The sequence below is a fragment of the Crassostrea angulata genome, chromosome 7 (assembly GCF_025612915.1).
Source record: "Crassostrea angulata isolate pt1a10 chromosome 7, ASM2561291v2, whole genome shotgun sequence".
Taxonomy (NCBI): Eukaryota; Metazoa; Mollusca; class Bivalvia; order Ostreida; family Ostreidae; genus Magallana; species Magallana angulata.
In genome coordinates, this window is record NC_069117.1 from 6,473,455 (window position 1) to 6,499,216 (window position 25,762).

The 25,762-nt window shown below is 36.5% G+C and overlaps 4 protein-coding genes across 4 annotated transcripts in view; 1 reads left to right on the forward strand and 3 right to left on the reverse strand.

Moving 5' to 3' along the window:
• The window catches only part of LOC128157185 (out at first protein-like), a 147,758-nt gene that overhangs the window by 17,267 nt on the left and 104,729 nt on the right, over nucleotides 1–25,762 (forward strand). The gene's annotated exons all lie outside the window — the stretch shown is intronic.
• Nucleotides 864–1,400, reverse strand: LOC128156186 (cyclic nucleotide-gated cation channel beta-1-like). The gene has a single exon (XM_052818231.1). The coding sequence runs from the start codon at nucleotides 1,398–1,400 to the stop codon at nucleotides 864–866; it is 537 nt and encodes a 178-aa protein (XP_052674191.1).
• On the reverse strand, nucleotides 11,110–12,069 carry LOC128156199 (uncharacterized). Its single transcript, XM_052818248.1, has 2 exons — nucleotides 11,659–12,069; nucleotides 11,110–11,304 (listed from the first exon to the last, which is right to left on the reverse strand). Exons 1-2 carry the CDS (start codon nucleotides 12,067–12,069, stop codon nucleotides 11,110–11,112), a joined length of 606 nt encoding a protein of 201 aa, XP_052674208.1.
• On the reverse strand, nucleotides 18,842–24,376 carry LOC128156243 (tetraspanin-9-like). The gene is made up of 8 exons (XM_052818302.1): nucleotides 24,323–24,376; nucleotides 23,944–24,186; nucleotides 23,219–23,293; nucleotides 22,997–23,110; nucleotides 22,696–22,896; nucleotides 22,501–22,593; nucleotides 20,699–20,774; nucleotides 18,842–19,132 (listed from the first exon to the last, which is right to left on the reverse strand). The coding sequence occupies exons 1-8, from the start codon at nucleotides 24,374–24,376 to the stop codon at nucleotides 19,026–19,028; spliced, it is 963 nt and encodes a 320-aa protein (XP_052674262.1). The 3' UTR covers nucleotides 18,842–19,025.

The following is a 25,762-nucleotide window of genomic DNA, read 5'->3' on the forward strand; positions in this document are numbered from 1 at the left end:
CGAACTAGATGGGGGCCACATTACCAAATTCATGTCGGGAGGGCCTAAGAATTATGCGTTTGAAACCGATACTGGAAAGTCCGTGCAAAAAGTCAAAGGCATCACTTTGAATCATCGAGCGTCTCAAATCGTGACGATGAAAGCTTTGGAGAAAATGATTTTTAAAGAATTGGATGAAGTCACCGTGACTTATCCTCATAAATAAAGAGAACCAAGAGACATGAATTATTGACCAAACGTTTAACTAAGAATTATCAAATTGTATATGATAAACGGCAGATCATTAATGATTTTAAAACACTTCCTTTTGGTTATCAACTTTGTTGTTGTTTCAATAACATCATATAAAAACATTTTTTTTTTGGTTTTACTTTATGAGGACCAGAGTCCCATTGTTGTGTGTGAAATAAAAAAAAACTATAGATTATGAAATGCAAACAAAATTTATTGAACAAGAACTCTTTTTTATAATACAAATGAAAGACTATATTGGGTAATGATTATTAAAACATATTTACAATTAAACAGTTCAAAAGTAGTCAAATTATAAAGTTTCACCCTACGGGGTAGTTCACAATTTCTTGATTTTCTCCATGACTTGACACACTTGGAGTGATTTCAATAGCTCAGCGTTGTCCTCTTCGATCATTTTCAATTTTAGGTAAGACTCCCACAATAATTCTCGTTTTGCTAGCTTCAGTTTTTTCCTACACTGTACTTCTTCTTTTTCCTCTTCTCTTTTTCTTTTGTTCTCTCTCGGTATTTTAATCGCTTTACTGTAAGTTTCGCAGGTCAGTCATAGCCCGGTTAATTGCTCTTTTGTTTTCTTGTACTCATGACAAATTGTGTAAACTCCACTTACTTTATTTGCTTTTGCTCCCTAGATTTCCTTTTTTTTCTTCCTTGTTCATTTTCTTTTTCATTTCCTGTATTTCATATGCTTCGTGGGCGTCATAATCCCAGTCCGGATCCATTAAAGAAGAAGTATATTGAGAAAATTCTGCCAATTCTTGTGCAGCCTCTTCCACTTTTGTTTTTATTCTCCCTTCCTCCATTTTCTCTTTCACCACAAAATATTCCCCATAAGCCCCTTTTTCTTCTTCTTTTTCTCCTTCTTCTTCCTCAGAATGATGTTCTTCCTCAGGATAAGCATAAATGTCAGATACTATTTCTTCTTCTTTTTCCTCTCTTCTCTTTTCTTCTCCCTCCCCCTCCTCTTCTCTTTTCTCTCTCTCTCTCTTTTCATCTTCTTCTTCCATCGGCTCAAACAAGGGGGGATATTCCATCGTTCCCTGCCACCCGTAAAGTTGATCCGGAACATCATTGTTTTTCTGTTGGATCTTTGGTATTACGCTCCCGTCGGCTAAGGGTAATTCGAATATAGCATCTTTCTTTTCCATCTTGTTATGATTTAGTTTACTGTAGCTTTTACCCATGAAAAGTGACGGTGAAATGTCCCGATACCTCCTTTTTATATATAATCCATGGATTTCGCGCAATCGTAAAGCGATAGTAGACTCATTGTGGGGTTTTTCCCCTTGACTGGAGTACGTGACAAGTTTAACATAGCTGTTTATGCCAGCTGTGTATGCAGCTGTTCAAGCACGCGCTGCTTCAACTCTTTGACCTTTCATTATGACGTCATCCTCTCGCACCAGTACTGATAAAAACTCTTATAATATTGACCTTTGCCAGTTTTAGGTTTTCTATAATTTTCTTTGAACCACTGTCTCACATAACGATCTGTTGGGTTTTTTTGTCAGTGGTTAGGAAATAATTGTTTTAATATTCTAGGCCCTCTTCTATGTCGATGATATAAAAAATATACACAATGTTGTCCGCACACATTACTATCCAATTCTTGATAATGATTTTCATTATATTTCATAGTTTTGGCATTTTTATGAATAAACTCGTTGATTTCAGAGTACAAGGGGGGAAATCCACAAGAATCAAAATATTTGGCCGTATCTCCGTCTAAATATAAACAGACCCAATGAGTTCCTGGTTTATCGTGAGGATCTGTGTTAATCACCATGGCTTTTTCTTTAAAATTTAAATGATCAGGAATTAAATCTCGAGGATATACACCACTAAAAGAAGTTCCTATATCTCCCGATAAGACTTTTTTCAATTGATAGGTATCCATTTTTTAAAATTAAAAGTCGGTGCTGACTTCTCTTTGTTTGTTGATTTCTAGCAAGTTATCAAATTCAGCATACACTAAACAATTCAGAGTTTCTGTCGTATTTACTGCAAATTGAATTTCGATTCTCAAATTTCCAGTTTCAATCAGATGAAATTTGTCTAGCTGCGCTTCCTGATCTTTGGTAAAATATATACACCATAGGGTGTAACCGTCTTTATACTCGTCGAAAGTTATGTCGGGAGCCCAATCCGCACCGAATTTTCCCAGTCCTTGATACAGACTCAAGTAAGATTTGAGATACAAGTCGTTAGTAAAATTCGGTTCAAAGGGTCGGGTACTGATAGTTTCTCCGTTGATGCTGACTTCTAACTTTTTGACTTAAGCATTTTTAAAATTGAATGGATTTTTATCAGCGGTTCCATTGAAAGCATCATTACCTACTAATCCCAAAACTATTCGTTTTGGCATTTGACCTTAATATAGATGATCGCTGATTTTAGATTGAGTTCCAGTAGGAATGGTGAAAGTCTTGACATCTACTCGTCTTAGAGGATATTTGGCTGTCTGAAGGTTCAATCTCTCGTTGATTGCATTTAACACAGTAAGAGTAGGTCTGACTTTTCTGACCCACAGTAACACGCTCAAAAGTTTTATTTTTCCTGAGCTATTTGCAGCGGTCATCATGTAGAAATCAGATTTCGTTCGATTAAATCTCAAACGAATATCTACTCCATTCGGAATGAATCTGTCCTGTTGAAACAGATCCAGATAGAGTCGATCTATTAAAGTAATTTTTCACCGTTTGACACGGCACTATGGCGATTTCTCAAACCCGTATTTTTGCCACCGTCAGGTAAATTCATAACCAGATCCGATTCCCTGACTGTCACTGATCTTACACCATTTGCCTCAGCGACATCAAACTTAGACTTGACTTGTGTCGGATCACCGTTTTTACAATCATCCATGTGTGCTGCCGTTTATTTTTCCCATAGACTACAGGCTTTCATTTGAGTTCCCAAAGTTTCGGGTCTATAGGAAAGTAATTTTTCTAAATAAGCTTTGTAAGGATAGGTGTCCGTTCCTGGGCTAATGATTTTACCATTCAGAGTGACATCGATTTCTGTGAACAAGGAATGTAAGATGTTATTCACCGGAGTAGAATCCGTGTTGGCTCCCGTTAAATTACCGCCATCGGCTTTCGTGAATTTACAAATCACTGGTATATATTAAAGTTTGTTAGAGATCTATGTATTCGTCTCCCTGTCCTTGAATATCGAATTCGATGGGGGCTGTATCGGATTCAAGGGTACTGGAAATGGGATAATATTCCATCCATTTCGATTCTGCTATAGCTATATTAGTAGGGGGACTTGGAACAATTCCAAGTTTTCCATCCCACACATACAAGATTCTCTGTGCATCATTTTTTGAAAAAGGTGTGTGACTTTTGAATTCATAAGTGAAACTGCCTGGAGTGAGGGGACTGACTCCCTTTATATAGGGACTGGTCAGTCAAAGATGTCTCCGATTCTTGCTTTTTTAACTTTGTCTATTTTTACTTTTCTTCTTCTTTTTCTTTTTTGAGGACCTCCTTTAGCTAAAAGTACTCTGGTTTCTTCTGCAGGTAAATATTTCTGTTCCATAGTTTTTCCCGTTTTCTGTAAACCTTCAAACCCTCGATCAAGAACACCTATTTTTAAAGATTGTTTTCCTCCAAGGGCATCTAAACCGGCTTGGGCAGCACTTTGTGTATGGCTTCTCTGGTTCCTTCTTTGACTAAGTCTTGAGCCCCTTTTTTAACCCTGTTTTTACCCCTTCTTTAACTCCTGATCTCATGAGACCCCTTGTACCTTGTTTCAGTAACTGCGGTAATAGTTTAATTCCTCCTTTCATTCCTCCTTTAATCAGGTCTTTCACGGCTTTACTTCCTTTAATTCCTCCTTTAAGCAGGTCTGTCACCACTCCTCTACCCGTTTGGTTTTTTTTTCGTTTTTTTCTCCTTCCTTTTCCTGTCTGACCTCTTAAGAATTTGTCGACATTGGTTTCAATAAGGTTGGCTACTTTTTTTTTACCAAAGGCAATACCTTTTTTCTAAGTAAATCACCAACGAATGGTGCTCTTATACCTGGGACATTTCTCATTAATTGTCTATTTACTAAAGAAATGGCAAACCTTTTCAGTCTATTTTTAGTTCGTGTTCTCACACCTTCCATAAAGGGTACTTTATATTTAAATCTATCAATGATAGCATTTTAGTGACTTCATAACCTCCTTTAAGGACATCACCAATTGTTCCTTTTCCTGATTGTTTTTTTTCTAACTAGGCCTCCTAAGACTTCTCCGATAACTGGTCCTAAAGCACCGGTCACTAGGGGCCATCCTATTTTTAGGAGACTACCAATAAGACCAAATCCTCTTTGACGTAATAATCCCCGATGATAATCCCAAACCCCATTTGACGTACTAATCCTTGGTGATAAGCCATCATGAAACTGAGAAAAACTTTGAATGAGTTCTGCTTTTATATCATTTTTTTTCATCAAGGTCTGTTTCTATATCTTCTACTTCTTCTAGCTCTAATTCTCTTCCCTCCTCCTACTTGAGAGGCTGCTGCTCAAATAGTACTGATTAGGGCAGGACCAAGGGCAGCTGCTAGAGGTAACAGAGGAAAAATCCCCCCTCTCTGTCCCCTTCTTCGTCGTCGACGTCTGTGTGTGTAAGCCATGTTAATCAATAATGATGAAATAGTTTATTTTCTAGAGTATTTATAGACTGTTTTTTTTCTCCTCAATATTGTTTGAGACAATCCATGCACCAGGAAAACAAGAAAATGACCCCTAAGACAGCAGCACACACTATGAGGAAAGTTTCCTTTTTTCTATAGCCTTTTCTGAAATGAAGTTTTAAGAGGCTTTTTCCACTTATAAAGGGGAGCAAGGTCCCTAATGAAGTTCTGACCTGCATCTCAATGGTATCAATTTTTTTTTACCCAATTTCATATATTCGGCTTTCACGGGTTCCCATTTTGCCTGCGTTTGATCCTGAGTGCCAGAAGTCACGGGGTCGACTCTTAACAATTTTAAGGCATTCGATCCTACCATCTGAGGTTATATGATGTCATAGTACACGTACATCTGTTTCAAATTCTCGAACAAATCAATGTTATTAGGAGCCAAATATTTCACATTAATCCACTTAGTCATATCCTCCTCCTCCTGTGGTAAAAGAAAAGCTTTTGTCCCAAACCCCATTTTTACGGCTAGGGGTACGGGAAAACGGATGCAAAAAGGGTGGTTTTGACGCATTGTATTTCCGTTGTATTGATATTCGATTCGATCGAATTTATCATGGTACACTAATTGCATGTTATTTTTCTCATTGGAGTTAGTACTCAAGACTGTCCAGAGATCATGCAGGGTTCTTCGGAGACCCTCGTTGAATTCAGAGATTATGGCCTTGGGATGAATGTAAGGACCCGGTTGAAATTGAATTCGAATAATATCCATTTCTAAAGTAGGCGGGACTTGTATTTTAGATTTCTCTTTTGATTGTCTATAATTATAACCAAAGTAAGAATATTTCCAGTCTACCAAAGTTACACAATCAGAGAGAAATGTGCCTCCTACTTTTGTCATTTGAAAACGATTGGTATTAAAAAGGTTAGGATCTCCTAATTGATTGCAATATGGTTTAGTGATTAAAATATCAAAATAAGCTTCGTTTTCTGAAATGTTCTCAACAGAAGTCCAATACATCATTTCAGTAAGAGCCACTTCCCATTATCCATCGGTTAAGTCAATATTTTGGGGTAACAAGGTTTTAAACTAAGAGATCATATTATTGGGAAAGGTTTGCATTGATCCATCACTAGGTAAGGTAAAGTAAATCCCTCGCTCTGTGCCATGGTTAAATACGAAATGACTCTGATTGAAATAAAAACCAAGTTATATATATATAGAGAGAGAGAGAGAGAGAGAGAGTGTGTGTGTGTGTGTGTGTGTGTGTGTGTGTGTGTGTGTGTGTGTGTGTGTGTGTGTGTGTGTGTGTGTGAACAATTTTTTTTTAATTTTAAGAAAAAATCATGCAAACACAAAAACATACAATTTAAAAGTTTTTTTTTTTAAAGTCAATTGAAAAAAAAATTCACATTTGGCCCACTTCTTCCACCTTCTTTTTCTTTTTCTCTCTTTCTTTTTCCTCTCCTTCTTTCTCTTCTTTTCTTTCTTTCACATCGATCACTCCCTGATCCATGGGGGCGTGTTCAATTTCTTTGACGGGTAGGACTATGGATTTTGCATCAAAAGGAGGAAGATTCTGCATCGGAAAGGTTTTTCTCATGTACAGGTATTCAACGGGATCACAACAATCTACGTAACTATATCCCGCTTTTCTAAATTTCTTTAATTCGGCTAGAGTTTTACCTAGTCTTCTTCCCCACTTTGATTCGTATATGGTCCAGAGAGGTTCCTCCCGATAAGAAGCAGCTTTGATTTTATTCTTGTACTGGTGATACTTGGTTTTTCCGAAGACCAGAAAATGTTCAGGTAGAACGATTCTCTTGTACAGGTAAGCTAAGTGAGATCCTTCAAGTGCATCAACCTTCTTGAAAAAATCTTTGTTACATTCTGTCTTGGAAGTCACCCATTCCCCCTTCATAGATGGCCGTGTGTCCGTTCTGTGGTGGTAGGCACGTTCAATTTTCCAGCGATATTCATATCTTAGGCTCATTTTTTGAACTGAATTTCGACAACGCCTGAAACGTCTTTTTTATGTGTTTTCGCTCAAGGTCAAAATATTGTGCAAAACTTTATTTACGCATACATCTGGCAAAACATCTGTTATAACGTCATTCTCACAGTCTAGACTCTTATGAGTCATCGCTATGAGTCATAGCGTTTACAAGTCATTCGCTAGAAACAAATATTATCCCGCTCCTTTATTTTTCATGACCTAAAGATAATTCGGGGTGGGCATTATGTAACCCACTAAAGAACTGAGAGTCACCATCCAAAAATCTCGATTCTCATCGTGTAAGCCTAATATTACAATAGAAGCAATAATTAAAGTAATGCAACTCAGTAATTGAGCAAAAAAACTTAGATCCTTTAAGACTTATTTTCTTTTCATACAGAGTTTTTCACACTTCTAACACGTTGGAGGAATTCACGTCAGCAGGAGCTCTCTTGATACTTCGATGGTAACTGTGATTATACGCATACACCAAATCAGGTAAAATATCTACATAGCGCCGAGTTTTATGACGAGTGAAATACCGCCACATCCTTCCTTTGAGAGTACGTTGAAATCGTTCTACGATACTCGCTTTGGTTTCTGCATTACGAGTTGTAAAAAAATGAATAGATTTAAAAGCACTTTTAAATTCCTTGTTCGTAAATTCCCGCCCTAGATCCGATTGAATCCGAAGGGGTTGTCTTCCGTCTTGTTTAATAATTTCCTTTAAACCTCTAATCATTTCTTTTCCCGATTTCTGTTTTAAGGGTACTACCCATGCATATTTAGATAGGACGTCGATAGTACACAGTAAAAAAGTAAAGCCATTTTTGTCTTTTTCAATTGAGACACATCAGCTAAATCTAATTGCCATTGTTCGTCGATACCGGTCACTGTCGTTTGCTCTCTTATGAATTTCTTTTTTATGGGTTTATGCAGAGTATAAGCTTCTTGTTCTTTGAGCCATTTTCTTATTTGAGAAACAGAAATTGAATATCCTTTGGCCCGTAATTGACGATATACTCCTCCATATCCTGTTTTAGGATTGTAATAAATGTCTGCTAAAATCTCTGGTAACACCTTTTTCTTCATTTCTTTAATATAGACCAATTTAGAATAGCGTGTTTAGTCCTTTTGGTTGTCTTTGGAGTTAAAGCAAAAGAAGAACCTTGAGGTGTGCTAAAACTTGAAGCCTCCTGAAACCCGGTATCATCGTAGTTATCATCATATTCAGTCAACATAGGTCTAGGAGTACTGATTTTTCCTGGCTTTTCCTAACTTTTATAATGTTTGGATTCTGTATATGATCTTTAGGTACTTTGGTTTCTTTTAAAGCTTGTGCAAATTCGTCTGTCCCTATAGGAGAAGTAAACCCTTTACGGGATTTAGTTTTCATGGTATTAGTGACTATATCCACAATGTTAGAATCAGGAATCATTTTTCCTCGATAACTGATTTCTTCCTCGTCATTCCATTTTAAGACATTAGTTTTCTTAAGATGTTCTAAGAGAAGCCCTGCTTTCTTTTGCATTTTATTACTAACACGTTTAATGACTTGCTTTTCTAATTCTGAAGAACTGGGTTCACCCTCAGCCTCAGCACCAGCACCAGCATCTCCTTCCTCTTGGACGGTAACAGGCTTGGGTATGATCTTTTCCCTTCCTTCCCTACGAGTTAGACGTAGATAATTTCGATACCTGAATAATTGATGGCCATACAGAGCTGCTTTTTCTTCAGGGGTCAAATCCGCTCTCGTTTCAATCTGATCTAATTGATGTCCTAATCCAATGCCCGTTTGAAATTCGGAAGATTTAGGTAATTTACCTGTTATTCCAATAACATGGTCTCGGGAATCAATACCATTTTACAACTCAATGACAAGATTTTTCTTAAAACTAAAGTAAGAATAGAGCTTCCTTTTTGTTTCAACAATAAATGTCTTCTTTTTTTATTACTCTGGGGTTTAACCAGTTTTCTCAAGATGTGTTTCTTAGTAGAGAGTTCTTGCTTCTGAGAAGGGGAGAGAGGAAAGTTACGTTTTAATAAGTTATAAACAATCTCACAAATCTTATGAATGCAATCATTACTGCAATGTTTTAAAACTTGAATTTTTAATTCACATGAACTTTCAGGAGACATTAACACTTGAAACACAGGCATATGAGGTTTCAATCTACATTCACAAGAATTATTTTTACCCGCTTTTTTGACTGCTTTCTTGGTCTTCTTCTTATTGTCTGAAGCCATGATCAAAAACTGAGAGAAAAATATCTTTTAATTGTCTTTTATAGCATGATCATAACATCCCTATGAGGGCATAGGGACCATCACTATCATTTCTTTTTTTTACTTTTTTTTTTAATTTCAGAGAGGGTCTACGCTTAGGAGTGGGGGATGCCCGTAAAGGGGAAAAAGGAAGAATATCCTCAATCAGAGAGGGAGCTTGAGTGGCTTTGATGGGGGTAGAAGTCATGACATTATCTGAAGTTCTGGCGACTCCTATGGGTCCTTGCGTGGCCCTATCCATTTTCTGCACAGCTTTATCATCGATGTAGGGAATAGTTTCATCTAAATCTGTTTGATTTTCATGATAGGAACTCACTTGATCTTGAATCCAATCAAGTAACTGTTTTTTCATTGCTAGGGTTCTAGGGGCTTGATGTTGATGATATCGATCTCTTTGATCTTGACGATATAAATCTACTTGCTCTTTTCTAAAAGGAGGGGTCTTTACAAAATCTTTTTTCTTTAATTTCATTTTTTCTCTAGTCATCCACCCTGGATTGAGATTGACTCCCACAACACTCTTTAATTTACGTTTTTTAGGTTTAGCAATTCTCTCTTTATTAAAATTCCATTTTAATAAATTACGAATGATGACCCCTCCTAAGAATCCCGCTCCTCCTCGTTTTAATATGGCTTTTAATCTATGATCTTCATTCGCTTTTTTGTCAGCAATGGTTTTCAAATCCTCCCGATGTTTCTCGATAAAACGTTGAGTCTGTTTATCAACAGGAATAGACCCTCTCAGTAAATTCTTAGCCCTAATCAAAAACCATTTCAATAAAGTCTTACGACTCAATTCGATGATTTCTTGTCTTTTTTGAGGATCTCTTTCTCCTTGTAAAAGTTTCAGGAGTCTCAAAATTTTATTTTGTCTTGCTATGATGTCCTAAATCGTAGTAATGCTCACACTCTTATGCTTCCATTATTTATATTCCTCTGGGCATGTAAACGACTAAATCCTCAAACATTCGACTTCTCAATCTCAATTCGTCGGGAGTTTGTGGACTTAAATCCACTAACAAATACCCGTGAGGGATGCGAGTAGCATCTAAATGCTGACATTAAATTCGGCATATCTATTTGGCGACTCAATACCGTGATTTGAGATTTATCTCTAGGATTTTTAAACAACACCATGTAATGAGTATTCAAACTAATCGTGTGGTGTTGAACGGCACGATCAAACACATTCTGAGTAATGTAAATCACACTAGTATTGCGATGGTGAGCTTTGCGAGTAAACCAATCAACAATAGATTCGATGGCTTTCCCTCCCATCATATCATCAAAAATTAAAAGGTGACGGACACTAAAATCAGCTACTAACTCCTCGTCGTCTTCTGGAATATTACGAATAAACTTAACTTGATCTTGTAAAGATTTGTAAGCAGGCTGCCATTCTCGATAACACCAAACTTTTTTTTCGGGGGAGGGGAAATCCAATGTTTATTTAAAATTAACTTTTTAACAAATTCTGTTTTCCCCGATTTTGAAGGACCCGCTACGACCATAGTAAATTCGTGTTTGAATTGAAAAGGAGAGAGTGATTCGTAAGAATACATGTTCGTGTATGAGGGAAGTGAGACTGGTGTTCATATTTTTATTTTTATTTGCAATGTAATAGAAAGCATCTTTTCGTAAAATATGGGTGACCCTTAAAATGGCCGTTGGGTTTTTTCTCTCTTCTCTTCGTACCCAGCTAATACTCTCCTCTAAACCAGCATACTGGGCAGGAGTTAATACTTTGGTAGATACCCACAATACAGGTACAGCATACCTTCATGGTATTGCAGTTTTTACACTGTACCTGTAAATGTTCGTTCATACTATGGCACACCACACATTCTCCTAACCGTTCTTTTTTCCCCTTCACTCCCCAGCTTGGCAGAATAGTGAGGTGCTTCCTCAAATCCAAGGGATGCCTGGTATGAGAATAAAGTTCAAGCATCACATCTGGCGACGGAGACCTCAGAGGCGGTGAAGGGGCTGGTGAAGTACCAACGCTTGCCGTCATCAAGCTCAAGCTTGAAGATGAATATGAAGGAGATGACGTTGAATAGGGTGATGGTGCTGGTGGCTCTGAGGGCGATGGTGCTAGTGGCGCTGGGGGAGATCCTCCGGTCGCTGCAGATGGTCTGGGGAGGATCGGCAGAAAATCGTTAAACAAATTCTTAGGTCGAACGGGGCTAGGAAAAGAGTCCTCAAACGGTACCCTCGTGGGAGGAGACGGTGCTGCTCTACGGCGTCTGACCTGGCGGGGGAAGAACCATGCGGGGGGGGGGGGGGTATGGAGCACGTCTTTGGTTTCCAGACACCGGGAAGCTGCTGGTAGGCGATGATGCTCGTAGGTGATGGCGAGGCCACGTCTCACCATGCATCCCTATATCGAAGTTCCCATTCAAAGTCGGTGAGGAAGGGGGGGGGGGGCATTCCGGGCACTGGAATTGATGGTCCTGCCTCAAAATATACCGAGGTCCTTCGCAAAAAACCCTCGATGATGAAACTGGAGGGGAAGGGGCCAGTTCCTTCTTCGGCGGCGTGTTCACCGGAGAGCTGGGTGGCGAAGGGTCTGGACTAGACGGCGAGTCCAGGACAATGACATGCTCAGGCGCTGGAGGATGCTTGGGTGCAGGGCCCAGGATATCCAAGATGTCAGGCGTTGCCCTCCCTAAAACGGGCGCCAGGGGACGACGGGGCTGGTCCTGACGGGGCTGGTCCTGGCCAGGAAAGGTCCTCACAAGAGGCGGTGGCGTGCGGGGCTGGTCCTGTCTCCTCGCTAGATGGGGTTGTAATTGGCCTATGGTCGTTGGATCCAAAGTACCCAAAGGTATGAATCCCCCTTTTGACGGATAAGCACTAAGTCCGCTGACGTTCGGAGCAGGGTTTCCACGGGACTCCATGAGATGCAAAGGCTGATATCATACGCGATCGTAATCTTGCCGGGCCCCATTCCACTTGTACTCCCAGAGCTCCAACACAAATCTGGAGTACATATTAGGATGTATCGTGGGTACAGGACAATACTGAGCCATCTTAGAAAGCGAGAAGTACGGTTTGATGATAATTCGCTAATCACTGCTGATGTACTAGGTAACTAGTGAGGTGCGGGGAGGGAGAGCCCCGGTATTTATGCAGAGAAGGAGGCGTACCGAGAATCGACACCCAAGGTCTTTCAGCGCGTGCTATGACGTCATATTTTATTTGCCGAACTCTGATTTTTTTTTTGCCTTTGGTTTCCAGACACCGGGAAGCTGCTGGTAGGCGATGATGCTCGTAGGTGATGGCGGGGCCACGTCTCACCATGCATCCCTATATCGAAGTTCCCATTCAAAGTCGGTGAGGAAGGGGGGGCATTCCGGGCACTGGAATTGATGGTTCTGCCTCAAAATATACCGAGGTCCTTCGCACAAAACCCTCGATGATGAAACTGGAGGGGAAGGGGCCAGTTCCTTCTTCGGCGGCGTGTTCACCGGAGAGCTGGGTGGCGAAGGGTCTGGACTAGACGGCGAGTCCAGGACAATGACATGCTCAGGCGCTGGAGGATGCTGGGGTGCAGGGCCCGGGATATCCAAGATGTCAGTCGTTGCCCTTCCTAAAACGGGCGCCAGGGGACGACGGGGCTGGTCCTGACGGGGCTGGTCCTGGCCAGGAAAGGTCCTCACAAGAGGCGGTGGCGTGCGGGGCTGGTCCTGTCTCCTCGCTAGATCGGGTTGTAACTCTTTTTTTCCTCAATATTGACCTGTCTCTGTCTTTCATTTATTATAGAACAAAAACATAAGATATTCAGACAATGAAGCAAAATTTTATTCTGGTTTGCTTTGACGCTTTGCCGACATTAAAAGCGTGAGAGAGAGAGAGAGAGAGAGAGAGAGAGAGAGAGAGAGAGAGAGAGATTTTAATTATTATTTTTTTTATTATTTTTACATAATTATACAACTTTAAACGTCTTTTTAAAATAGGTTCAATGATGCACCCAGTCTCTTGAATCCGTCGCTCAAATCGGCTCCGATCTACCGCAGTAGTCATCCATCTTCGTTAGCACTTCAAAAATTTCCAATTTCGGGTTTAATCTTACACGCTGGTCCTTTGGCTTAAGGTGACTCCCGGTTTCTCCAGAATTTTTTTCAGTTTCATGAACGCAAATTCCAACGAGGCAATCTTCATGTTGTCGATCTGTTTGATTATGTGTAAACACTCTCTATCTTTTCGGCTGAACATTCTCAAACAATCCCAATTTTGAAATTCTTTCAATGAAACTCCGGTCATTTTCTCCAGTAAATGAAGTTTGGCTCCCTCTCCAACCCAATAAATCGTAAGAACTCTTCCGGGAGTGGGTCTTTCGGCTATATGCACCAGTATTTTCTGAAGTGCTTCCAGACTCTCGATTCTTGAAGTCACGTCTGTAATCTCTAATAATCTCTTCTGTTTCTCCTCGTCTATCGTTAAGTTCCATCTACCCACGAACAAATACCCTTCAAATGAGTAAGACGACAAATCACCCATCATTGTTTTAATTTCTAAATGAACAAAACACTCTATTATATACCCCTTCTGATTACATCACTTTTTTAATATTTTTAGAAATGTCAGTCAGACTAGGTCGCGATGTCTACAATGACTCATAGGGTTTCAGCACCTGACACCTGCTGGTATTACGCAATGACCCAAGCTACATTTTTTCATCACTCCCAGACAATATATAATAAAGCCTTTTTCTTAAAAAAAATTCATACATAAAAAATTATGGACTTCGATTCATCTCTCTTGACACAAACACAGGATCCCATGGCCTTAGGAATGGCAGCATACAGAGACGATTCCCCGCCCATGAGCAAGGAAGACTTCGGAATTATTACTACCACTCAAGATGGAATCCTGAATACCCTGCAAATCATGAGCAATGAAATTGCTAACCATACAGATATCATTCTGAAGAAAATTACAGACCTGCAAACTCCGCAACCTGACAAAGATAAAGAAGAAGAATATAAAAAGAAAAAAGAAACTACTGCCAAGGACACAGAAAAAAACCAAAATATGTCTGCTTTACCTGCGGAGAAGCGGGACACTGTTCTCCTAACTGCCCTCAAAAAGCCCCAAAGAAGGAAAATGCTTTAATTGCAGGGAAAAAGGACACTGGGCAATTAAGTGCCCCAACAAACTAAAAAAAAGTTATTGCTACACATGTCATGAAGAAGGACATTTTACCAAAGACTGTCCTCATTACGACTCTGGCTCCGAAGAAAAACAAAAAGCCCAAAGAATTTTTTTTAAAAGTGCCTGCTTTACCTGCGGAGATACTGGCCATTGGACTAAAGACTGTCCAAAATTGGGAGAACTGATCCAATATTCAGATATAGGAGTGGATGAGCCTCCAAAAAAGGTAATGAAAATCACTAAAGAAAGAAAAAGAGGGGCAAGAAAACAAAAAAAAAGAACACTGGGACAAAGAATTGAAAAAACAGCAGAAAATACCTGGCAGAATGAAAAGAATTAATAACAAAAACGTCTTCGTTGAGGAACCTGATCTGGATTAGAAACCCCAGGACTCAATAAAAAAAAAAGAAACTATTTTCACTGTAAATACTTTCGGACTTTAAAACTTTAATTCTTTTTCTCCATAAAAAAAAAATGTTCAATTTGTTCATTTACTATTTGTCTTCTTGTTCCAATAAAATTATGAAAATGTCAATTGCCTTTTTTTCTCTTTTCATAATGCGGGACTTGATCGTAATGTCTAGCCGAATATGACGTCATAATGCGGGGCTAGTCTTTTGACCTCCATATTGACCTTTGATCCCCCCATGTTGACGGCTGTCAAGTGCACTCAGTTGACCCCCTATCTAGACGGCTGATACTACTCACGCTAATTTAAAATTAGGACTAGGGTGGACGGGCCCATATCTGGTTATTCAGAAAATTACTAATCTGACGTATAGAATTCAAAAGTCCCCAACATCAGACATCATTTCTGTCCATATAGACCATCTAAAACCATATTTGGGTTTAAGAACCCCACCAGCATGGAACAGGCGTGATACTGAATCCACTCCAACATTGGAATCACCTGTGCGTGCTGAACTAAATCAATCGGTTGATTTGGAAGATAATCATTCTCCTCCACAAAATAATCAGTCTTCCCCACAAAACGAGTTAAGAAGTAGGGCAGGGCGGCTGATTAAGCCAAAACAAATATTCAGTCCTCCGTAATTAAAGTTGAGATTATCCTGTGTTGGTTTTGTTCTTCACCATATATATAAACACGTAACTATAATGGAAATGAACAATTTCCAAATACACGTAACATGTGTTATATACATGTACATGTAATTAAAGTACACTGTGTATTGTTTGAATGTAATTATTGTTTTATTTTTAAGTTATGATGGATGTGCTAGATCTGGAAGTTTCGACCGAGGAGATCCAAACTATAAATGAGGATTTAAGACTTAAGATTCAAGTATGGGATACGGAAGGAATAACCTGCCCTGAGCCATCAAAACCAATTTAAAACCTTTAGGAGTTACATGGCCCATTGGACAAAATTGCATGTTTCAACTAAAAAGTTGTTTAAATGTTCATCTGGTAAAAACATTATTCAAGCCAAACATAAGGCCCAGCATGGAAGGCAACACAATACAAATATTGAATTCACTATTATGACAGTAATTAATAAAGAATACATTGACCCCGAATCATGTGTTCCTACAAAACTTTTAAAAAAAAATACAAAACTCCGCAAAAGCCAGTTGAGTCCCCAAGGAAAATTGCTCAAAGAAAAAGAAAACTAGACGTTCAGAAATCACTTCAAAATACTACTATTCTTTCTGAAAATTTGGATTCTGATATCACAACTCTCGAGACGAAAAGTTATATTTTTTTAATTTGATGAAAAAACCACCGTTACTTATCACAATAACCCCGTTGGGCCAAAAATGCATATGTAGAGCCATTGAAAACACGGAAATCTATTACATATTGAAATCATTGAATTAGAGACTGTTTGAATTAGTGATCTTTATATATTTACACTTTGATTATATTGTAGTTATTACTTTACTTGTGAAATTTTATGATGATAATCACTCATTTCATTGTGTTGTAAATACATCTGCAAGAGTGATTCAATATTTTTATTTGATACCAAATTGTAATGACCTTAGATTCCTATTTATTGGCCATTGTTGGATGTTATGCATTTGTTTGTATTTCCTAGTTTTCCTATGGAGATTATTTATATTGCACACAAATGTTTACACATTTGTTTTCCCAAGGGGGGAAGAGTGTAAGAAAACTGGTTTCATATATGATGAAATGGCTTACCTAAGTCATCATTACATCCTTATATTTGATGACTATTTGTTTATATCCATTATTTTGATCTTATTAAAACATATTTAACTTAAACACAACGGGAAGTACTTGTACATGTTGCCTGATCCTCCATTTGTAAACATTTTGCGTAACTTCCTGTTTAACTTTTGTATTTCGAGCCGCTTTGTGAGCTTCGCTCTGATTGGTCAATCGGTGTTAGGGAAATGCAATCGGTCAGTTCGATTAAAGTAATTGTTTTTCTATTCTCTAGTACGGGTATAAAAGAGCAGTCTTGTCCATTTCTCGGTGAGTTGTCAAGCAGAACACTCCACTCAGGTACTGCAACAGCACCTAACTAACTTTCTGCAGCTTTTTGGCTTCTTTCACTTTAACTGTGAAATTTGATTAAGTCATTCATTGACTCATTCGGAATTTATTTCCTAAAAGTTTATTTCTGGCAAAGTAATTTATTTTCTCCTTTGGAATAAATATTTTTGAACTATATTTTCTTATAAGAATTATTTAGAACATTTTTGGAGTATTTTTTCCACTGTTTGGGAATCAGGCATATTTATTAATATTCCTGGAAAATATTTATTTTCCAACTTTTTCCCTTGAATTTTTGATATTTATATTTCTGGTGAATATTCAGATTTTTGTTTATTAACAAATTATTCATATTTTGAGAATATTATCATTCAAATACTTCATATATTGGAGTTTATTATTTACAACTCATATTTATAGCCATAGTGGTTATCTCATATTGTCATTGTTTATCTTGAATCATCGTATCATTTTGTTATATAAATCATTAATTTGCAATCAGTCTTTTGTTGCCACTCGCTGCCGAAAGCATATCCAGTGATTCGAACTGTAGCCTGTAAGGAAGTCATTGTTTCTAGCACATAGCTAGTGGACAATCTGTGACACGGCCATATGATCAACAGATTGTTTACTGGTTTGCAGGAAAGTGCACTTCCTTCATTACTACATTGTAAAGAAGGGATCCCGCTGTCATAGGAATACAGAAGGCCCCTATACATACATTACAGTTTTTGGTGTAGGTATCAATACTATTAACCAAACCATATTTATTCCAAAGGACAAGGTGGACACCCTGAAATCAATGATACATAATGTATATACTCGCCGGAAAGTTACACTAAAGGTAATGCAATCATTAGTGGGGTCCCTAGCATTTGTTACGAAGGCAAATGCAGTCTCAGAAAATTATAATGTATATTGATAACATCGCAGTACTTCAGATAATTAATCAAAAACGTCCAAGTCATCAGGAATATATCATATTCTACTGCCAAAACTTACTTAGCGGGCAATAGTTTTAGCTTAAAGTTAAGCAATTGTCTTGATCCATGTCAATTTTTTTTTTTGTAAAAAAAAACTACTACTCGGTTTTAAGCAACTCAAACATAAGGAGTAGTATACCTTTTCCCTTCAATTCTATGTTTTACATGGTCCAATAAAAGTGGGGGGGGGGGGGGGAACCAACTCCATGTTAATTCATTTTTGGGAGTTGATTTTAATCAACTCTCCTATGCAGTTACTCTGGCAACCCGAGAGTGAAACAGTGTTTTGGCCAAAGCACAAATCAGCATCGCTGACAACATATAGTTCTAATCGATATACTCGATGTAGTGTATTCTAAAGACTTGTTTTCAAGGAAACTTATCCATAGATACCTTGTAAATTGTCAGATTTTAAATGGTAAGAACAATTTAAATATTAATTGTAGTCAGACATTGTATGTATTCCTACGCCAGAGTTCAATATAGTCTTGTTCAACCAGACGCTCGACTGTCTCCGTAAATCTCCGACAAGCACAGTGTCTTTCTCGCTTTTCGGATATTAACGGAGATAACCGAACGTCGATCTGGTTGAACGAGACTAGAATTCAATATTGCCTGAATCCATGCAATTTCTCAGAACTATTTCGATTACTGATACGTAGTTTGATGGAATTAATAGTTTGAAAATTACATACCAAGATTCATATAGGGTTTTCACGAGATTCCTGTCGGAGAATTTATATAATAAAAATATGCGTAATTCAAATAATATAGGAAAATACTTACCATGCAAAACAACAAAAACATATTGTTTATTTAAAAAAAAAATAATAATCGATAAAATCAACTCCCGTCGGTACTTCAGTACCTTGATTTTGTATGTAAAATTTAGAAAAATCTTTGCTGCGCAAAAAAGGGGTCGCAGCCCAGCCCCCCCCCCCCCCCCCCCGATGCTACGTGCCCGATTATATACATTATCACACTGAACTTTAGAATTTCATAGTTGAAATTAAATTGAAATTAACTCACCTAAAATGAGGTATTTTGTAATTGTTTATAGTTCTTTTATTCAAATATTGTTTTATTTATTCACATCTTGAAAATATATTACAAACTTTACAGTGTATATAAATAACTCTTAGATTGATGAACAAAAATCTTAATATTACATTTCATTTAAAATTGATTTACATGTACTACTTTTGATGTATTATTATTCAAATCATATGAATTCATCTTTTCTCGCCAGCGTCTGTATTCCTGCCATCATCACTAACATCTGATAAGGACATTTCTGTGGAACTCTTCTGCACTCCAGACACAGAACTGGAGCGAGTCCCTGTATAATTTCAGATGAGAAAGGACATACATCGACCATTATTGTGATAGTCTATAAAACATTTTAGGTCAAGATCTAGTAAATGATTCCAGAGTGTCTTTTTGGTGCTAGAACCATTATGACGTCATAATTGATTTGAAGAATAATTTTCCCGTATTTTACGGCTTTAAAGGAATTGCGTAGAAAATCAAAAAATTTCTTGACATTCTATGTTAAATCATGGGAAAAGTAATCCTGATATCTATATTTAATTTGATATCATTTTAAAGAGGAGGTCATGAGCTTGTTTAATTTTATTTTGTGGGAGACTGTAGGCATTCGAGATATACTTTATCAGTCAAAAATGGATAGAACTCCGAAATAATTTCCTCAATTCCTTCATATTTGATTTAAAATGACAGTTTCAAACATGATTTATCATTGTGTTTACCAAAAACGTTAGCCCCGGTACACCCTATCAAACACAGCTATTGTTATGAAGCATCATTGAAAAAATTTATACCTTAAATTTTCTAAACCTGTAGGTACCTTACATTTTCTAGATCTTGACCTTAAGGGTATCATTTAAAAGAAAATCTATAAAATCAGATTATCACCCCTGCTAATGTTATTGTCATTTGATCACGTGGTTTTATTTGACCCTTTCAGTTTCGCAGTAAAAATCGTGCCTCGTGTTTATAGTCTATTTTAGAGAAACTAGGTACTTGTAGTCAAATATAAATTCTAGAGGTTTATTGATTTTAAACTTTATCCTCATTAAATGGTGGATAAATTCTAGAAATAAATGTGCCAATACAAAAAAAGGGGGGGGGGGGGGGTTGCTGTTGCAACAATTAACATGCGTTGTAGAGACCCCCCTAAGAATTAATTTTCGATCCGCGCCTGACTTAGTAATAACATCAATAGTGAAACAGACTGTACTATTTAATGCAGAATGTTTCTTGAAAATGGCCCGATATACTAAGTTTTTATGCAAAACATTCACCCATTATTTTTTTTCAAAACATGGTATTGCACACCACATGCCTCAAACATGGCTATGATTTTATTAAGCAACCCAATGTTTATATTATAAATCACTCTACACGTGGTTGAACACGGACGATAGCCCTGTTCTGAATATCATCGTGTAATTCAAAAAACCGCTGGATGGTGAAATAAGACATGCATCTTAAAAGATGTTGATGTCTTAACATAAATCAAAGTAGGATATGGTATGAAAATCGACCAGTACATACGTATTTTAAGAATGTCATCCGAATACTTATACTTCCGGTCGAAATTTCACAGGAACTTAACAAATCTCGGTAAAGTCTCGTGAACTTTCATTCGAGCACCTCTAGATTTATTACATACTTAGCAACGATAAAGAAAACATTCCAAACACATTCGTAGGGGTGATTATTGTCAAATAAAAAAAAACCCGCCATACTTTGCTATAGCATATGTTTTATATAAACATGAAATATATTTTTTCTTTCTAATTAGTTAAATCTTTTGCAATAACTTTCATTTTCTAATGAAATGAAAACTGTTATGGTTCATTTTTAAATGCACAAGAAATACCTTCGGGTGTCGTGTCTGTTTTTTTCTCTGATTTGTTTTTATAACAAATCACAAAGGCTACGATCATAGCAATCAACTGTAACGAAATATCAAGTTGTAAATGTAAAAAGACAAAGATTGTAATATAAATGTTTCTTTAAGCTGTTAAAATTAATCCTTCCTTCATATTAGATATGACACATAATTTCATAATGTACAAAAAAATTAAGATTGTTTACATTATGAGTCAGGAATTGGCAACGTTTACAATGTATGTATGATGGGAAAAAATTAAACTTGACTGTAAAGGGCGTGGATCAGGGATGAAGTCAATTACAATAGAAAGTAATTAATTAAATAACAATTACTTGCTTAAATCCTTCAATTGAATAACTATTACCAGAGTTTTTAAGTGTAATTTTTTAAATTACTATTACTTCACAGATGTAGTTAATTAAATTACATTTACTAAAACCATGATGTACCAGTAGCTACAACATATAAACATTGAACGAGGTATGTTTATAATGTTAATAAAATCTCGTCATAATCAAAATACTTTCATTCTTTTAGAATTTGCTTACTACCCTGATAGGTCACAATTTTTGAAAAGAAAAAAATATAAATGTGGTTTTAATGTTTATTTCAAAACGCAGGTAGTCACAATATGGAGGTGTCCCATACATGTACCACCTTGAAATTAAATAAACATTTAAAAGTAACATCCCCTAACCTACACTCATCATGTCAACTAATGTATTTCCTGCATGCAAAACTTTTATCTCAAAATTTTCTCCTCTCCATTTATATCCACTATTTTTTTTATAAATACCATGCCAAAAATACAGGTTAATATCAGGTAGAGGGCAGACTATAATTGTTATCAAAACACAATTCATACCTGTTGTTATTTTCCTAAATATCAAATGTTTGCAATAAGGGAACACACCCTGTGGACATGTTTGGCATCTTAAACTTTAAAACCCATTTGAAGCCATACATTTTAGCTCTATGTGTTTAAGGCTATCAATTACAAAGCAAGACTTGATTTTGTTTGTAAACTAAACAGTTATTTTTGTTTGACTAATTCAATGATAATTGACACACAAATTATTCCTATAAGAATGAAAATAAGTTTTTATAATAAGAAAATAGATCAAGCAAATCATATAATACATGTGCTTCATTGAATTTGGGAAAATTTATGATTATTTATTGAATCACTGAAAAAATCATTTTGAAAAATATTTAGTATAATGAATATAATGATAGTTCAATGATTTTTACTACTCTTCTTAACTTGACCTTGTACCATCGATAGTGTGGGGAATAATGCGTTGTGAAAAGTTTCATATTTATATGTACATCAGTGTGTAATTAAAAGTAATTCAAAAGTAATTGGAATTACATGCCTTTTTGAAAGTAATTAAATTACCATTACATGTAATTGAAAATTTGTCCAATTACACATTACTTACAATTACATCGAAATTTGTAATTAATTACGCTCAATTACCATTACAAATTACCATTACCCCATCACTCGCGTAGATCTACAAATGGTAAAATCAGTGTTGAATCAAGATATATTGAAACCTTCTTTCTTACATTCATAATTGCCACTGGTCTCAGAAATTTTGTTAATTAGGTGGGGTTGGATACATTTGTTTTACTGGAAGATATATAACTTAAATCTATCATATGTGATTTAGATGTTAATTATACAAGTAGAGAATGAAAAAATAACACGTTTAGGCTACGTTTTATCTGAAAGCAACAAATGATTGCTATTATAGTACCGACTCGGAGTCTTTTATTTTTACCTCTATCAACAAAACTATGAAGGCGCCGATTAAAACAAATACGCTACTCCACAACTGAAACAACAGCTTCATCTTTATTACTTCGTAACATCCCTGAAATAAAAAAAAAACGTAATAAGCATCTCTCTCTCTCTCTCTCTCTCTCTCTCTCTCCTCAAAACCAAAAAAAAAAAACTAAACATTAACTTGTTATACCTGCGCATTATACGTCCCACTAGTAACATTTCCATGACAACTCTCTGGAGCAGAAGAATATATGGTTTCGTCAACACCAGTACAGCAGGTTTTTGGAATTTGAGAAATACTACTCTTGCAGGCACCTAAAGTTGTACACCATGGGGTTTGATCGAAGTCATTCGTCACAGACAGGACTGGATTAACTCCACAACAGTCGAGCTTCATCAAGTAGATTCAAACATAAATTATTTTATTTGGAACACATCACTGTAAAAACGACCTGTACAAAACTTGCATTTCAGATGACAAATCGAATTACCGTCATAAACATGTGGTTCCACGCATTTGAGATAGGGTCAATGTTTGAGGTCGTGTCCTCTATAAAATTTTCTTTCAAAACGGCCATAAATATTTCTTTTAGATCTCCCTCAACCTAAAATATTTAGTATTAAAAAATTTAAAACCAGTGTTAATGCGTTTTTGCTTTAATCAATAAAAAAATGTAAATTCAATCTTCTTTCATGGTGTAATAGAAACATACCTTTTTTCCCGTCGTAAACAAGAACACTATGAATGTTAACTGGATTATAAACGCTACGAAAACTGTAAAAGTATACTGAAATAGACAATAATTGATTTTAGGGATATTTTATTTAATTAGTGGGAAGAGGTAGTAAAGAATCATTCATGTTTCATCGCGTTTGTTTTGCGTTTTTATGTATCTATTAATGTATAAAATGTATCTCATGTACATATATAGCGAATCTTAAACAACAGTTGCCTTAAGCTTGGTTTGAGTGAATAATATAATTGACTATCGCTAAAATAGAACAAAACGCGGCGACTAGTGTCGGGACTACACATTCAGGTTAAGGCGATGTAGTCTCGAAAAAAAAATTAGAGACAACGCATTAACTAAACACAAATGTCTGATATTCTCTTTTGATTGAAAAATGAATTCAGACCTGATGAATTCCCACATAATGAGATTTCCAACTTTATAAATATAATGCTAATTCTAATTACTTATTATACATTACAGTCCATAAAAGAAAACAAAACCCGTACAATAGTCTTCTATTTATCAATATTTATCACCTACAGCATAAGAATCATTATATGAATGAAATTCTTCGATTAATTTTTAATTCATTCGTTTCTGAGAAAAGTGGTTGACATGACTTATATTAAAACTTAAATAATAATAATAATCTATTAATAATTCAACAAATTCGCTTTGTTATTAAACGATTTTCTTTAACTTACTAGTCCCCAAAACGGCAAGCTTCCTTTTTTACATCTCCAAAAGAATCCAAATACAGCTGCCAAGACATTAAGTACTCCGGTGGCTATGACCAGAATGAACATATGGAGAACCTTTCTACCTGCTTGATTAAAATCGTAAAGGATTGGATCCAGGAGAGGCTTGGTGTTGTCTGTTTGAATGTTTGACACTTCATCTACAGCTAGAGCCCCAGCAATGAGAAGACCTAGTCCTCCTATTATATGCTAGGGACAAATAGTAAACTCTGTAAATATTCTTATCTTGATAAGTTGATAGGTTTTTAGCAAATTTAAATGCTGAGTTTTAAAAACTAGTCATTATTGACCCAACCACACAATTAAGTCAATAAATTCTACTCACAAAGATGATGAAACAAGCTGTCGTTTTATCGACTCCATCGTGATTGCAAACCATATTTACGATATGAAAATCTGAAATCGTCAGATATTAATATTTTAGTTAAATTCAATCAGTAGACAGACATTATTACTTATTGGGTTTGTTACTGACTGTTTACAGAAATTTGTGGAGTCGGTAAAGTCCATAGAAGGCGAGGCCTCCTCCGCCTCGCCTACTATGGACTTTACCGACCCCACAAATTTCTGTAAACAGTCAGTAACAAACCTAATAAGTGTTTTGTTTTGTCGAGGACCTAAAGTTTGATATGTAAACAACAAAAGATAATATATAAAAATAAATTCATAGGCTTTTTCTCTAATTTTGTACCTTTCTCGTCAGTCGTTTGTGCAAACCTGGATGACATTGTATATAGGATCGTTTTATTACGTCACGGGCAAAGGGGGTCACTCTAAATATTTTGAGGCTTTAAAATTAAAGGTATGGTTGATCGTTTGTGTTAAAAAATCAGCTCAAATAACGTTACGTCCGCCATGGTGCCGTATAAATTTTGACCCCCGCCGTGTAAAGAAATTTATAAGGCAATCACGTGACGCGATTCATCCAATGACGTCGAGACATTCTAGTCCGAGGCAAAACAATGTGCAATAGCATGAGATCATTCGTGCGGGTAGATATTTGCATACTGATCATATAATAAACTTTTTTCAAATGATCTGCTCTGATTCCATAAGTAGCAAGATAAACGTTGGTAATTAGCAAAAATGTTATCCCTACCGACCCTAGACTATGAATCAGATATTTTCTTAACCAGTACATTGAAAAAAATGCTATGCAATGGATTCTTTAACTTATCATTACAATTATATGTGAATATTTTTTTTCTGACGTGTCAGTAAGTGGCATGTTTTTGTTATCAAAAAAGCAATGCCTGTCCAAAATAAGGAAATACCCATGCAAGAACTACACCAACTCCGATAGTGAATCACAACTCCTTTCCGATAGCGAAGAAGTTGTAATCTCACTCGCAATTGATGAGTGCGCAGAGACAATTCTTGTCAACAATGTGCTTATACAGTTTTAGTGCTAAGTGCAATGTTATGTCCCTGGCAACATGCAGTGAATCTAAAATTCAGAAAAAAAGGTGTACCAAGTTATATTCTGGACATCTAATTAAATCCATGGGCGTCAACTCCTTTACATGTCGCTAAAGAGATCAAGAATTTCACATTGACTTTATAATTAATAGGCTATTCTTTAAGGGGAATATACAGCCATCATGTACATTTGAAGATAAGAATGAAACCATTTCTTGAACTGGTTTGTTTCTGCCAGAAACTGGCCAAAAATGTTGCTAAAAGATATAAAAACAATAAATTTGAAGTCCTACATGTCATTTTGTTTGAAAAGTATGCATACAAGAACAGGACAATGCCTTTTTAA

Excerpts from the sequence above, each read along its gene's own strand:
- LOC128156243 (XM_052818302.1), bottom strand. The coding sequence starts at position 24,376 with ATGGTTTGCAATCACGATGGAGTCGATAAAACGACAGCTTGTTTCATC. Across the intron at positions 23,111-23,218 it reads TGTTTACGACGGGAAAAAAG|GTTGAGGGAGATCTAAAAGA; the intron begins GTATGTTTCTAT and ends TAAATATTTTAG. Across the intron at positions 22,594-22,695 it reads GTGGGACGTATAATGCGCAG|GGATGTTACGAAGTAATAAA; the intron begins GTATAACAAGTT and ends TTTTTATTTCAG.
- LOC128156186 (XM_052818231.1), bottom strand. The coding sequence starts at position 1,400 with ATGGAAAAGAAAGATGCTATATTCGAATTACCCTTAGCCGACGGGAGC.
- LOC128156199 (XM_052818248.1), bottom strand. The coding sequence starts at position 12,069 with ATGGAGTCCCGTGGAAACCCTGCTCCGAACGTCAGCGGACTTAGTGCT. Across the intron at positions 11,305-11,658 it reads CTCCAGTTTCATCATCGAGG|ACCATCTGCAGCGACCGGAG; the intron begins GTTTTTTGCGAA and ends GATCCTCCCCAG.